The 16,716-nt window shown below is 36.5% G+C and overlaps 2 protein-coding genes across 2 annotated transcripts in view; one reads left to right on the plus strand and one right to left on the minus strand.

The window, feature by feature from the left end:
- Positions 1 to 1,408: 1,408 nt before the first annotated feature.
- Positions 1,409 to 4,400, plus strand: MS3_00008196 (uncharacterized protein). Its single transcript, XM_012942453.2, has 2 exons — positions 1,409 to 1,936; positions 2,142 to 4,400. The coding sequence occupies exon 2, from the start codon at positions 2,344 to 2,346 to the stop codon at positions 4,360 to 4,362; it is 2,019 nt and encodes a 672-aa protein (XP_012797907.1). The 5' UTR covers positions 1,409 to 1,936; positions 2,142 to 2,343; the 3' UTR covers positions 4,363 to 4,400.
- A 10,876-nt stretch (positions 4,401 to 15,276) lies between these two features.
- The window catches only part of MS3_00010997 (uncharacterized protein), a gene marked incomplete at both ends in the record, with an annotated part of 53,705 nt that continues 52,265 nt past the window's right edge, over positions 15,277 to 16,716 (minus strand). The window contains one exon of the mRNA XM_051219404.1: positions 15,277 to 15,440. Within this exon, the coding sequence (XP_051067143.1) occupies positions 15,277 to 15,440 (164 nt within the window). The remainder of the gene's footprint in view (positions 15,441 to 16,716) is intronic.

Below are 16,716 nucleotides of genomic sequence, written 5' to 3' on the forward strand. Positions count from 1 at the left end.
GACATCTGCAGACAACACACACACAAAAGAAACGCCGTGGGTAGTGTTAATGGGAACCACAGAAGTACTGAAATCATTACTGCATTACGTGTGAAGTGAAGTCACAGATGTTACAGACAAAAGGTAGTTGGATGTTGAAGCAGCGAACCTTCAAGCTACCGACCAGTGGCTTTTCTCTCTATACCTTCAAAAATTGTGGAATCCCTGATATGCTACGGTATACACGACTATTTATTGTCCTTAAACTTCTTTTCACCCCAACAGCATGGTTTCAAGAAGGGTCATTCTTGTATAGCCAGCCTGCTAACTGCCACGGACAGATGGACAGCCATCCTTGATTGCAAGGGGAAGGTTGACGTCGTTAACTTTAACTCCTCTAAAGCTTCAGATGGGGTCAAACGATTGGGTATCAAATCACCTCTAATTGGTTGGCTCACTTCATATCTAAGGAATCGATATTTTAAGGTCAGGGTTAACTTCACTTTCTCTCAGGCTATGGAATTTTCCGGTGGTCCCCCAGGCTTCAGTACTGGGAACTCTACTTTTCTTGGTTTATATAAACGATCTTCCGCAAAAGGTATCGTCCGAGTTATTACTTTTTGCTGATGATGTGAAACTCTGTAGAGAGTGATGCACAACCAAGAGGACATACTGGCACTTCAGGAGGATCTGACTTGACTTAAAAGTCGGGCAGATGACAACGGACTTACTCTAACACTTCAGTGTGTAAAGTAGTCCATCTGAGACATGTTGGAGACTAAAGTTACAACTTAGGAAGCTCCTCTCTAGAAGTACCCTGAGTCGAAAATTATTTAGGAGTGTTGGTACCCTACGATTTGAAGTCTTACGCTAACTGCGACAAAAATGCCTTTCGAGCAAACCTTGCACTGGTAACATTGAAGCGCATTTCGGGCTAGTTTGACGGATGAACTTTCCTCACACTCTTCAACATTTTCATTCGTCTCCATTTAGAGTACAGAAACCAGTTCAGGGACTCAAATCCAAGCCTTATGAAGAGCGCCTCCAATGACTAAACCCTTACCCATTAGAATACGGGCGTCTTAGAGTTGGCGTTCTAATAGCTTACAGTATCCTTAATACTTCTTGACATCCCCTTAAACACCTAGTTCAGTTTACCTCCAACACAAACCTAAGGGGTAACACTTAGAAACTGGAGACACAACATGGCAGAGTGAACTGTAGACTCAACTTCTACTCCTTAAGAGTTTTCAAATGCTGGAATTCGTTTCCGACTGAGCTAGTTCAAGCAGCTTCTCAGGAGTCCTTTAAGAGGAAACTTGACCTATTCTTAAGGACTAAGGATAATATCTTAGTATGATTTACCAATTTCTTTTTTCGTTCATTATCGTTAATATACCTAGGTTCCTGCCTGGAGGTATTGGTGACCCACTGCTACTAGATACGGAAGCCCGTTAAGTGAAAGCTTCTTCTGTTCCGTCCAGAACCATCTCAACCATTTGATACACAAATGTGACCACAAATAGGTGACCAAAGAGGAGACATTGTATTTACCGTTGTCAATTAAATTGCATATCACGTTGCCAATTGCAGTGTTATCTCACTACATTCTGTATTATAACCAATCAGTCGATTGTCCTGTAACGTGATAGCTGCTAGTTCCAGCAGCCTTAAGGTCCCCAAAAAAGAAGTCGTTTATATTAACGATATATCCATTTCCGAATAGTTGTAACTGTGTTGTTAGGTTATTCACGTAGGATGACAAAAAGACCTGTGTTTGAACCTCAACTTCAAGAAGCTAACGAAAACAAACTATTTAGTTTAAACTAACTCGTGGCGAAGATATGTAATTGCTATTGAATATCAACCTTGGTGTAGAATTCGGAAACATTGTAAATATGTAAATGTGCTGGAAGAAAAGGGAACAAGCCCTGTTGAACTAGACATGCAAAATGATGTATGGGACTAATTTGTTAATAAGCTTTCCCTTTTTTCAAATAAAAGCGTTTGTTATTTTAGAAATATATACGTTGTTTCTCGCACGTTGTGTTCTTCCTCACATTCACTGACTCTGGTTTGTATGCTGTTGGTGTAGGAACTTCCTGTCTTGAAATAAACGGCGATAAAACTTTTTACAATTTTGCTATTTTTTTCTCTTTCAGTTTGTATCACATATTGCTACTCACACTTCCCCAGAACAAAATCAACCTTCAGGGTTAGCGCAAACCTACCAAAGGCTAAACATTACAAGTGCATCGAACGTTCTGACTGATCTGTCAGCCTTTTTTTGTGTTCCCTTCCTCGAATATCTTAATTCTAAAGGCAATCTCGGCCATCTAATCGAATTGAAGGATACAATAAGTAATGTCTAGACGTTTTACTCCTTTCTCCAAATTACCTTCATTCTGTTCAAAGATGTCTTCAGACGATACGTTTAAAAACAGAAGTCAAAACATTCTCCCATATGTGGATGGGGTTTTTATTGAGCCAGGAGTGAAAGAGAGCATAGACAAAATACAAGTTGGTTCACTGGATCTCTCTGTATTCAGCTGCCAGTCGATGAACCCAAAAGTTATCAAGCTTGCAGAGAGTTTTGAGTGTGATTCAAAGTCTTTGGAAAGTTTCCTGAAAAGGCTTGTAAGTTCTCTCGAAGTTAAAATGACTCTGTTGCTTGAATCCATCTTTGCTTCACTTGAATTCGAGTCCAGTGACTTCTTTAGTGAAGTAATTCGAGAAGTTATTAAGAAAATGCAAGAGTTTACTCAGTTCCCTTCTACGGATGAAGACTACTTTTATTATCCCGAACACGTAATTGAAAAAGATGATTGTGATTTTATCTTCCATTTCACATTCATTCTTCGTTACTTATGCTGTCCTGCATATCGCGGAAAATTTCATGGTTTAGTTGTTACGTGCAAGTCATTACGGCTAATGGTTCCATTGACTATATTAACTCGTATTATTCATGAATCTGTTCCTCCAAACAAACTATTTAGTTTTCTACCTATCTTTTGCAAAAGCACAGAAAGTTACTGTAATGGTCGAAGCATAGCAATGATTTACCAATCATCTGACATAGACTCAGCTGCTAGGTACTGTGTATCATCATTAAAAAATGCTTTGGGTACTGGAATAGGCCATTCACCCGTCATCTTAGTCGAGGAATCTATATACAAACGTTTTATTGGTCGTATGGAAAGCCTTATTAATCTAAACACATCTGCAGAAGAATTGGAAAGTTACGAAAAGTCAGAATATCCACCATTCTGTACTGATTATATTCATGAAGTAATATCTTATGCAGACTCTGTCGGTGCGAAAATTCTTCGTTATAATCAGAAAATACCACATTCTCCAATAATTGTTTATGACATTACTCCATCATCTGTCAAAGTTAATAGAAGGAGCGGTCCGGTCGCATTTGTTCTGTGCTTCCGTACTGTTAAAGAAAGTGTGTCTTTACTAACATATTTTATCGATCATCTCAATAGTCATAAACCTAATAGAGTTAATCCGACGAGCTATGAATGTGCGATCAATATATGGCAAACAGATTCAAATATCATATGGCAACTTTTCCAGATGTTATTACTGTCAGGTGTGGACAACGTTTTTGTAAATGCTTCTAGTCGCCAACTGGCTGCGACAATGTACACAAGGCTTTTTGAAGTAAATGGATCATCATGTTTTCCGAGTGAGGTGTCAAAAACAAATAACAATGGAACACTATATAAGACATTAAGTACAGTCATCTCTACTGCTCGTGCTGCTCAAGTCAGTTCAATGACCAAAGGTTATGAATTAATCCAAAGTGAGGTGTCTAAAGATGAAACGTTAGCTGGTGTTCTACCTAAAGAAGATGTATTCAAATACTTCATGCGTTACACTAGCAAGTTTTTGGGAGGTCCAGGGAAACTTTTCCTTACTGGAAAACGACAAGATACACTACTTATTCCAGTCGCTCATCTTTGCATAAAACCAACTGGGCCAATCGTGCTCGTAATAGACTGTAAGCTACTGTCTGAACCTAAAAACTGTACTTTCGTTTTGAAACTAGTATTTTTTATTTTATTCGCAGGTAATGCTGTTGTGTTACTTCTGACAAATAACGAGTTAATAGATGAAAAAAACAACTTTTTAGATAACGTCAAAACAATTCAAAAGCGTTTAAGTGTTACTTCTTTGATATCCGTTCATGTATGTACTTGTCCTATAACAGAACTCAATAGTATCTTATCTCATTTGTGTGAACCTTTCACAGTTTTAAATATGGATTGTGTTGATGTTTTTACAAAAGACCTACCTAATCATATTTCTAATTTATTTTGCTTATCTAAGCCTATAACTTTGTATTGGTCCACAGGTTGTAATGTTTTTTCTTAATTTATATACACTAATATATTTGTTATTATGAAGTATTTCTTAAAACGCATTATTTTGCATTAGTAATATATTGGCTTGTGCAAATCGAGTTTGAGGGAACTTTTATTATAAAAAGATCATAGTGGAATCAATCTATGGAGTGACTGTTTTTGTGTTTAAGCCACATAAAAAGATATAAACTTTGTAGTTGGAGCATACACAACGATCATACTTAGTAGTTGACAACATGGCTTGAAGCTAAACATAGTGACACAGCTGGATTCATATAATTTCCTAACATTGTATTACTCCATTCGTTAGATTCCGTCAGGAATGGAACTAAACTTATGGTTCAGTAGACCATTTATTTTTGTTGATTGTGACAATTTTGTACTTACAATTAGTAGATTAGTTTTCCACTGTTATAAGTTGACCAGATTATAGCCTACTCAAGTCAAAAGAAGTTTAAACAGTGAACGAAATGAATATAAATAAAGTGTATCGAGATAATCTGTTTAACTACGTACCTAGCTTTGGTGTAAAATGGGTCTTAGTCTGGCATATCTTTAAAGTCATTCTTATATCGAGTTGTAAATATCTTTCTGGGAGTTTATGAAATAAAAGAATTATTCTATGGCTAATGAAGGGGAAGTTCGATTACATATATTGTCACAACTAATTAATGGTATCTGTAAACCTGAAGGCAGTTTTCATTTTCATTTGCCAATAATCAATCTGGGGTCGTGGACCACCCTCTGTTTCCATTTGTGCTTTTTTTTAGTTTTCTGCCTTAGTTCCCCATTCCTGTCAGCACCATCGTTTTTACCAAATTCATTGTCTCTTTGATTCATTTTTAGTGGTTTATTATGAAATATGACTACTTAGGTGGATATTTATTCATGCCAGGTTCTATATTGTTTGCGAATTACTTAAACTTGTAGTTTTTACTTGATTGTTTCCAGATTTCTATTATTTCACTTTGTCATGCTAATGGAAATGTTCCTGTACCAACCATTTATTCTATCAAAAATAGGATGTCACTTTTGTTACCGGATTAAAAATACAGTCAAGTAATTGAGATTTTCATAAAATGATTTGTCCAGATTTTACTTCATTAAGTTTGTTCAAGTATCAATTAATCATGTGTTGCATTAATAAAAACATAGTTGTCTAATCTAGATTTTGAGGATTTTACCATGATTCATATATTTTTTCTGAAATCCTGCCACGAAAGAGTTTCCAAAGTTTACTCCGTTTCGTTCCAGTGACATTGACACAGTACTCCTTACCTATTTTATTTAAGCACAAATAAACACCAAAACATATGTGCGTCACACAAATCATTGAATTAGTGTGTGGGTTAGAATACTATCCGGGTGCCCAAACCGAAGCACGAGATTTGCTTAAGAGGTCAGTGATTAAGAATAGGCTCATTCGCTATTTATTCCCTCTGGAGTCTATGTCCACCATTGGTTTAGAGTCAGGGTTTTACAACTCCCCTAGATGGATTCCCCGTACTCACCAACATAGTTTAAGCGCAGGATATTCGCTTACCGTCCTGTCAATTTCGTAAACAACACCCTTTCCACGAGTAATTTACGGGTAATTCATTTAAAAAGTACGTTTTCGCATTCGGCCATGAGTCACATTAGTTGTATGAGGGTTAGCAATCCTAACTTGTCTGCCCAAACCAAATTAGGTTAGTAGGGGTTTGAAGATGCATTTTATTCGGACAGTATTTGATTTGTGATGGACAATATGGAAATAGACTATTGAATGTAAATGAAATGTCAGTGTATACATAGTTATATATGTTTCTTTTTATAGATAACGATTATTGTGAATGTACATGAGATACTTAGCTCAGTGTATTGAGTTCAAAAGTAAACTAATGATTAGCGATAATGAATCAGGAAAATATAAATGGTACTCAATAAACTCACCATTAAGATAAAAATACAATAATGAAGTCTATGTTATCCCAGTCTGTATTATCATTTGACTGTAAGACCTAATCAATAAAATTAGATATAAGTTAACTACAAATATTGAATCGTAAGTATGTTTATAGGAAAGTGCACCATTCTGTCATTGTGTAATGGTTTATAATTTGATGAATAATGTACTAGCTGAGAATTGCTAAAATGAATGAATAGTTTATTGATTGGTAAGTGAACACAAATAATACAATATGGGCGAGTGGTGACAGCTTATGATCCCAAATTATTAACTCAAACTTCTTAATGAGTTAATATTTTATTACTTAGGAGGCCACAACCGGAGCCTTCAACCTGAAGGTCTAATCCACAAGTCAGTAGAAAAAAGTAAGGAGATGCAGTTCCATGGAAGCCAGTGACCAAAAATAGGTTCATACGCCATTTGTCCCTTCAGGATCCTGGAGCTCTTGTGCAACGTTGGTTCGAAATGATGGTTTTACAACTCCTCTAGGTGGAATATTCTCTTTCTGTCCTCTCAATTTCGTAGACAACGCTCACTTAGAGAGAAGGCAGTGAGTATTACTTCCCTGTCAGTGGCTATATACGTGTGGTCACGTGAGGGCATTTGGAGAGGAAGATTTTATCTTTTCAATAAAACTACCGTATACTTGCAACAGATTTCCTTGGAATATATAGGAATTACATTACTTGAGAGTCATTTATTCAGGTAAATCTAGACATATACATTTATACTTGTTCAGTCTAGTTACCACTCAGGAATTCTCAAAACTTGCTTTTGTGTTTATCATTAGCGGTGTTCTACCTTTAAGAAATCCATTGAAAATATCTATCGTGAACTGCCATCAAGGTTAGCTAATGAAAAATCTTTTACACGCATGAGGTGCAATCAAAACAAAGAAGTAAACAATGACAAGTTTAAGGTCAATAAGAACTAATCAACATCGAGTTCTACAGGACAAGCTATGAATCGTATGCAGAGAGATTTGAACACTTCACTTCAATCTGAAGTTTGTGCTGTTGCTGATGATGATGTTGTTTAGAAGAATTGATGAAAGCTCTACGATTAAATCATCCAGTTCATAAAACAAAATTCTATCAAAATTACAAGTATTGAATTTTCTTTAATCAAGAAGTGTTTCAAGATTCGCGTTTTAATAGTTCTATCTAATAATTCGCTTAATAAAAGCTTGGAGATTAGTGGAGGTAAGAAACTTGGAAATTTGAATCACACTGACCACTTTCTTTGGTTACTATTGTTATTCCCAAAAGTAATATGTAATAAAATCAATTATTGTATTCCCCTTATTGTAAGCTTCCACAGAACCTATCAATTGTCATTATACGTTATCTCCAATGAATTATGCTCGATTTGCTTCATTTCTCTGCTGCTCATGGTTTGATTGCCTTTAAAGGATGACATGATCGATAGCATTCGATCTGCACTAAATAAGGACTTAACACACCTTACGTTGATCACTACCCAGTGATCAATCAATTGTGATTACATCTCCGTCCTACACACAGTAGCGGCCCGGATAGCTTAGTGGTAACGTCTCTGACTGTTAAGCTGGGTGACACGGGGTCGAATCCGCCAGGAAGCACCAGTTCCCTCAAGATTACAGGTAAACCTTACTGACGAGTGCCAAGTAGCACAAAACCCGGGTCCAGGGTTTCCTGTCGACTACCTCCAACCGCCAGATGACTTCTTATTTGATGTAATGTGGTCAGTTATTTCAAGTGCATTACTGTTTATGTTTTGAATCTCCAATTGAATTAAACATAACAGAGACCTGATCGAATTCGGTGTGACCATAATTTATGAATGAATCAATCAGATTTTAACAAGTGAATCTTGGATGTTGGGATAAGAGAATTCATTCATCCATTTGGCTAAATAGCATTTTGGCGTTATAGTTCATATCAGTTCGTGATGAAATCTTTAATTCTAATTTCTAACCCTAACATCCAACTGTAAATCCTACTTCTGATTAGTTATTGATTTATATTATTATTTGTTTTATTTTAACTCGTAGATATTGGTACAAGGAGGCACCAAATACACATGCGCCACACAAATCTCATTTGATATGTGAGAGGGCTGTGATACTGCCTGGGTGCCCAAACCGAAAGAGGTGATTTACTTATGGGGACACACCTGGAGCCTTCGATCTGAAGGTCTGACCCACAAGTCAGTGGAGCATCGTAAGAAGATGCATTCCCATGGTAGCCGGTGACCAACGATTGGTTCATACTCCGTTTGTTCCCTCAGCATACTGGAGCCCATGTGCACCATTGGTTTGGAATCAGGGTTTTCCTACTCTTTTCCCTTTTTTTAACACTAATAAGTAAGTGAACATCCTCAAAGTCGATTGAGGTCGTCCATTAATCATATTCTTACCATAGTCTTACTCTATTATGGAAAAAATCTATGATGGAAACTATAAAGTATGGAGTTATAGAGATTGTTGAATGTATTAGGTTAACTTTTGATCGGTTCATAATTTCAATGAAATAATATAAAGTATTCAGTATTTAAGTTAATAGGTGATTCTATAAAAAGAATATGTTTCACATATATAAACATTTGAAGTTTATTGCTTAGCATAGGTCTATATCCTAAGTTATAAATTATGTCAGAGTTAATAAATGTTAGAAAAGTAGTCTCCGGCAAGATGATAATTTATGAACGAACCAATCAGATATAAGAGATAACAGATCTTGAATTTTAACGTGAAATTCATGCATCCATTTAGATGAATAGACTTTTGGCATTAAAGCTGATGTCAGTTCATGATGGAAACCCCTAAATGTAATTCCTAGCCCCCTAACCATCAATTGTAAATCATAATTTTTGTTCCTCCCCCTAGTTTATAGCCTTCATTTTGTCTTAGTTATTAGGTGAACACTCTTAAGGTTACTTTAGCTTTGCTCATAGGTTGTCCGTAAACTCTAGGTCTTATCATTGTTTGTACTCAGCTCATTTTGGTCTACACTTTTATCTAATGGAATGAGTTACATTGGTTAAAGAGTATAATTAAGGATAAAACATACAATAGAGTGAGGTTTAGTTCTTTGGTTTAATATTCGGGAGTCGATTCAAATGTATATTAGCGATCACTATAGAAAGAATATGAAATAATACTTAGATACACGATTTTAGAGTGCATTGTTAATGAATGTATCTACTTCGTGGATATTGATTTTGGACTGTATTATCTAGAGTGTCCGATCATTGATGATGTCATTGATCGATGCTATATATTTTAGTTTGGTCAACCCTAGTTTCCATCCAATATATCGCCCCCAAATGCTCTGGTACGGCCGAGAGTGGGGAGAGTCCGCTCTTCTTCTCCAAATGCTCTCACATAACCACGCGTATATAGCCTCTACTAGGGAAGTCCTACTCAGTGCGTTTTCGTGGTGGGGGTGTTGTTTACGAAATCGAGAAGACGAAAAGCGAATGTCCGGCGCTTTGATGAGGTTGGTGGACATGGAGAGTCCACCTAGGGGAGTTGGGAAACCCTGATTCCAAACCAATGGTGCACATGAGCTGAGGGTACAAACGGAGTATGAACCAATCGTTGGTCACCGGCTACCATGGGATTGCATCTCCTTATGATGCTCCACTGCCTTGTGGATCAGACCTTTGGGTTGAAGGCTCCGGGTGTGGCCACCTAAGTAAATCACCTGTTTCGGTTTAGACACCCAGGCAGTATCACAGCCCTCTCACATATCAAATGAGATATGTGTGGCGCATGTGTATTTGGTGCCTCCTTGTACCAATCTATATGTGTTAAAATAAATAAAAATAATAATCCAATATATATATATGTCTTTATTAACTAGTATCTTACAATATGGTAAGAAAAATCGTTTAGGTATCCACGATGGATACTATATCCATCGATTTGTTAAACTCTTACTTAAGGTGATAATTTCAAAAAAAGAACCATTCAACGGATTGAGTTCATATCCTTTTGTATATGTATGATACATTGAATTATGTACAGTTATGCATGTAACTATCCCAGGACAAGGTTGGATGGAAAATGTTGGTGAGCGGTCTATGCTCCTTCGCGAGGAGTAACAGGCGTAAGTAAATAATCATGTAACTATACTAATTTGTCTGAATTAGTTCAAATCAAATAAACCATTTTGACTCATTTTAATGAAACTGTATTGATTATTTATGTCTATGACCTTAACTAATGTATGTTTCATGAAACAAATACTTGGAAACATTCATTAATTATTATTCAATAAATGATTTCAACTATTCTATGTCTCATATAAGAAGTTTGTAAAGACCTAAACATTTACATCAGTTTTAATTATGATCTGATTTGAACTAGATCACTAATTAAAAACAAAAAAAACTGGGTAACTGTTTCGTCCGAGTAAAAGCCTCATCAACAGTGCTAATTTATAACCATAGCAGAGGAGATTAAACTTAAGACTTTCAGTCTTGTACCGAACCCTTAACGTCTAGATTAAAAGGTTTATTAACTTTAAGATTCGATTATTGAATTTCTAACGAGAAATTATGATAAGTAGAGATCAACTATATTGGATATGATACAATTACCTAACACAGGTAATTGAAGATGATCGTGTAATATCGTAAATTGATTAGGGTAAGTAAGATATAAATACAATTCATTAGTCACTCATTGGTTTAGAGATTAGGTGTTCGACTAGAGACTTAAAGTTTTGAATTTGGTTCACCATAGTGATATCATGCTTGTTCACTGATGAGGAATTCTATAGTACTTCGAAACATGTTGAATGCAAGTGCATTTCATTGACTAAGCAATGGATCAATTTTCTAAGGATTAGGGTGCTATATATATGAATGAGTATTAGTACATTTTAATCGGTTGTACAATACACTTTCTCGCTCAAGCAGTCAGTTGGAGGGCTAGCGCGTAACAGACCGTATATCAGTGTCAGATTTCGGACATTACGTAGTACAACACTGTGCATCACTGAACTTTCACAGTATTGTTTGATGACTATTGTGCCACAACAATGAACCTACAGAATCAATAGTAGTTCTCTGAAGGTTAATCGTCCATGTTTCGACAAGCATACAAGATAACCTACCCTACTTACTAGATACACCTTGTCATGAATATTTTATATCCCGAAATAAAAAAATGGTCATACAGAGATAATTGAACATGTAACGACAGGGTAGTCAAAACTCTCAACTGCTGGAGACTTCCATGGAAATATGTTTTTGTTATATCCCAATAGGAATAATGAATGGTAACTTTTAGGATCCATTTATGGAATAATACTGTACGTATACTTTTATCGTATAATTGTTATGTAACTAAACTATTCATATTCATATCCCTTTTATCATAAGCTTTATTTTGACTTATGAACTATTATGATACGACTTACCATTGTTGAGTTATGCCCAGTCTATCAATTACTACCTCCCTCATTCACAGCCACATTTAGCCAAATCTTGTACAAATGTTGTTTCCTATTTTATGGTACGATGTACTCTGTCTGCTTGGTATATAAACCCATTATGCTAGAAATAAATGATTCATATTGCAGAGACTGAGATTGGTGTTCTGGACTTAATTGGCTGGGATAGGCAGGAAGCAGGACCGTTAAGTACTCTAGACTGCTCGTATATGTTTTAGGTGTCATTGGTCTGGTCGATAATTCGCTATTCACTAATTAGTGGTATCATTATGTTATACAATAAACAGGGACAAACAAGTCACAAGTTATAACAGTTTTGCACAATTGAATCTGAGGTGTTTACTTGTATAGTAACAAACGAAAATAAATTAGATTAATGTAATTTTGTAAAACATAACATTCTTACAATCTTAATTAGTTAATTGATTGACCAGAGTGGTATATGTTTAAATCAACTACACGTAACAGTAAGTCAAATTTCACTACTAGTTTAATCAATCAAAAGGGTGAATTATTCAGAGTTTATCTACTTAAACATGATATTGTAGTTCATTTTTCTTAATGATTATTTAAATCCACTCCAGGACTCGAACCCAGTACCGTTCGGTACAAACTCCATCACGTTATTCAATTGTAGTTCTAAACATCAATGGGATAATTCCAATAATCAATACAACAATGAATTAAACTTGATCTCATTACCTAAGCTAGTGGCAATCTGGACTCAGTAATAGAGTGGATAACGTAGTGGTGCCTGAAATGAATAGTACTAGGTTCGAGTGTACAAGTGAACATTAACTGAGGGATACAGGTACATCTAGGCTGACGAGTCCTAAATAGGACGAAATAGAGTCTTGGATTCCACTACTATCCACCATCATCATCTCGGATGATAATATTGTGATATTTACACTCAATAACAATCCAACAAATCTATGCTTTAAGTATTGGGTTTAAAAGAGATTATGGAGTTTTCATTGTTTAATTTACGAACTGGTCTTAGATAAATTACCAATAAAAATTCGAAATCATTGAATAACTATTCCATTCTGGAATGAGATTCTTCATCAGTGAACAAGCACGATATCATTATGGTGAAGCAAATTCAAAACTTTAGGTCTCGAATCGAACACCTAATCTCTAAACTATTGAGTGACTAGTGAATTGTATTTATATCTTACCCTAATCAATTTACGATATTACATGATCATCTTCAATTACCTGTGTTAGGTAATTGTATGGGATGGGGTGGCTAACTCCATGCCTACTTCTAATTGTTTGTCTAGGCTTGAGATGGGTAGTAGCCTCATAGAGGCTCCAGGAGGAGTATTTTTTAAGTATTCATCTAATTGCTCATACTTTGGAAATTCCTTTAGCCTTAGTAAGGATTTGACTGGCAAGATCTCAACATAAATACTATAAGTTGGTTTGATTTTTTTTATTTCTCAAATGCCGTGGCATGGTCGAGAGTGGGGAGAGTTAGCTCTCCCACTCCAAATACTTTCACACGGCCAGAAATATATATCCACTACCAGAGAAGTCCTACTAACTGCCTTCTCATGGCATCACTGTTGTTTACGAAACTGAGAGGTTATGAAGCGAGTGTTTGGCGATTAAACTAGGTTAGTGGATATGAAGTTGGAAAACCTTCATTTCAAACTGATTGTGTACATCGACTCTAGTATCCCGAAAGAACAAACGGTGTATGAACCTATTGTTGGTCACTGTCTACCATGTGAATGCATCTTCTGATGTTGCTCCACTGCCTCGCGGATCAAACCAATAGGTCAAAGGCTCCGGCTGTGGCTCCTTAAGTAAACTATGTGCATCGGTCTGGGCACCCGATCAGTATCACAGTCCACACACAAATCAAGTGATTTTTGTGGTGCATATGTATTTGGTGCCCCTTGTACCAATATTTATATATTCAAATAAATAAATAGTAAATAATGTAGTCTATGATGATGAATCCAAACAGATATAATATCTATTTAGATGATTATCCTTTCAAAGGGTAGTTTTCAAACATCTAGCCATCTAAGTTCAATCATACTTTACATAAAACTCAGGTTAAAGATACGAACTATTAGATGCTAGCTCAATAATCTGAATTGAATAACATGGTCGCTTTTATATTAGAAATTATGAGTTTTATCATTGTTGGAGTCGAGTGCCAATTTGTGTTTCAGCGAAAACGGGTGTCAGCCAAGCGTCAGTATCACCATCAGAAGTTTATAGCCAAAGTAAATAAACATCGTAAGAAGGAGGGAAGAGACCCATTGCCTAGATTAAGGACTCTTAAACCAGAAAAAGTAGCGGAGAAACACAAAGCACGTTTTCCGCGTAGTTATGTAACACATCAGGAGAAGAGGAAGCTACGTCTGCGAAAAACGAAGTGCTTCTCTCAACACGTTCGGATGATTCCTTCCAGTATACAGCTGAGTCGGGGACAACGGACCGGAATAACCTATCGAGTCTCTGAATTCTTGATCCTTCGTTCCGTTCCGAATAAGCCGAATCAGTAGTAGCATTCAAGCTTAACGAACCTAACACAATTGTTCCAAATTTGTATACTAGAACGAATCCGTCAGTAAGCATCAGCTCCCTGAAGATTACAGGTACACCTTGTTGACTAGTGCCAAATAGCATGCAATCTGAGTTCAGGGTTTCCTGTTGACAACCTCTAACCACTATCGTATCTCAAAATAATACATGCGATTTCTAGCCAACTAGACTGGTGGCCACATTGCAACTTGGTTGATAAGATTCGATCTTCACTAGGAAGGACCTGACATGGTTAATCAATTGTAAATACTGTTTATTATCTTTCTACTTAAAATACAATAACGTCAAAATTGTATAATAAGAAATATATTACTAATAAGTAGTTCATCTTTTTTAAAATAAATAACCAGCGGGGTTCCAACAGGTCTGTTGTGAGACAACAGCTCACTGAAGACAATAGTGCACGGTGGTGCAATCTCATGGATTGGTTAAAGTTAGATATTAACACCGTTGGATGCCGGCCAGCTCAGTGGTCTGATAGTTAAGCGCTCGCGCATGAGACTGATAGGTCCTCGGTTCGAATCTAGCCGGGTGAGAGGGGGGCGGGATCGTGGATTCACACTTCTTAGGAGTCCCACAATAGGACGAAACGACCATCCAGTGCTTCTAGGTTTTCCATGGTAGTCTAGCTTCAATTGACTCATGTTTTGAACTATTGAAATAATTATTTGTTTGTTAAAGATTCATGAAATCACTTAAAACATACATACTCATTAATCACTGAAACTAAGAAGAAACAATTACCTCACCCCACCCCACCCTATAGATTTATATCTCAGAAACAAATTACACCCTGTTTCAATATTAGAATGATTTGATTTTACTTTCAATACATCAATATAATATTGTACAAGGGTAAAAAGAAGTAAGAAGACAAGATAATCATTTAGTAACCTGAGTTATAAATAATCAAATGTCATTTGTATTATTATTATGATTATTAATTCACATCAATGAATTATTGAATAGTCTATTTACAATATGGTGAATGTAAATTATACTTGGATGATGAGGATATCGAAGTAGTACAACAAGAATATGGGGTATTAATTAATTTCGGTGTGATTAAAATTGTTTTATTGATATTTTCATCATTGAATGTCTCGATTCTTGGTAAAGATAAACTATGTACATCTAAAATAATCATAAATTGAAATAAATAGGTTAACTGTAGTATATATATATATAGAGAGAGAGAAAGAGAGGGAGAGAGAGTGCCCCAAATGCTCTGGGGTGAGCCCGCCCTCCCTCTCGAAATACTCTCACATGGTCACGCGTATACAGCCTCTGCCAGGGAAGTTCTACTCACTGCCTTCTTGTGGCCACAGTGTTGTTTACGAAAATGAGAGGATGAAAAGCGAATGTCCAGCGCTTTAACCGGATCTCAAACCATGGGCTCCAGTATCCTGAGTAAACGAATGGCGTATGAATCAATCGTTGGTCACCGGCTACCATGGGAATGCATCTCCTCACGATGCTCCACTACCTTGTGGGTCAGACCTTTAGGTCAAATGCTCGAGGTGTGGCCCCCTAAGATAACCAACTGCTTTGGTCTGGGAACCCGAGCAGTATCACAGCCCACACACACACAAATATGGTGTGGCGCATATGTATTTGGTGCCCTCTTGTACCAATATCCATGTGTTGAAATAAATAAATAAATAAATAAAGGGAGAGAGGAAGAAAGGTGTGTTGAATAAAAAATAATCTATATTCATCAGTATGGGAGTTGTGGAGATTATTAAGTTGTTGATTGAAATCATGAACTGATTGATGTTAGACTATTATTGAAAATTTGGATACAGTGTTTGACGGCTGTTTAATCTTATTGTGGGACTTCTCAACAGTGTGTATTGACGATTTCGCCCGCGGAATTCGAACCCAGGGCCTTCAGACATTTATGTAGGTTATAAGCTTTATGAGGTTTGTTTTGTTTTTTATTATTGAAAAGTAACCATAAGTGTTACTACTTATTTAAATATTCATTTGAACACGTAAATATTGATACAAAGGATACTGAATATATATGCGCCATACACGTCACTTGGCTACTGTGTGAGGGCCTGGGTGCCCAGACCGAAGCAAGTGATTTCATTAGGGGGCCACAACCCGAGCTTTGAACCTAAAGATCTGATCCACAACATAGTGGAACAAAATAAGGAAATGCAATAATATGGTAGTCAGTGACCAACAATAGGTTCATACGTCATTTGTTCCTTCAGAATCCTGGAACCCATGTATACCATTGGTTTGGAATCAGGGTTTTCCAACTCCCCTAGGCGGATCCTTCATATACATCAACCCGGTTAAAGTGTCGGTCACTCGCTTTTTGTCCTTACAATTTCGTAAACAACAGTAATGCCACGAGAGGTCAGTGAGTATTACTTCCCTGTCAGTGACTGTATATGTG

This window comes from Schistosoma haematobium, chromosome 4 (genome assembly GCF_000699445.3).
Source record: "Schistosoma haematobium chromosome 4, whole genome shotgun sequence".
NCBI classification, from domain to species: Eukaryota; Metazoa; Platyhelminthes; class Trematoda; order Strigeidida; family Schistosomatidae; genus Schistosoma; species Schistosoma haematobium.

What these genes read in the sequence shown, in the direction of transcription:
- MS3_00008196 (XM_012942453.2), top strand. Translation starts at nt 2,344, where the DNA reads ATGTCTAGACGTTTTACTCCTTTCTCCAAATTACCTTCATTCTGTTCA.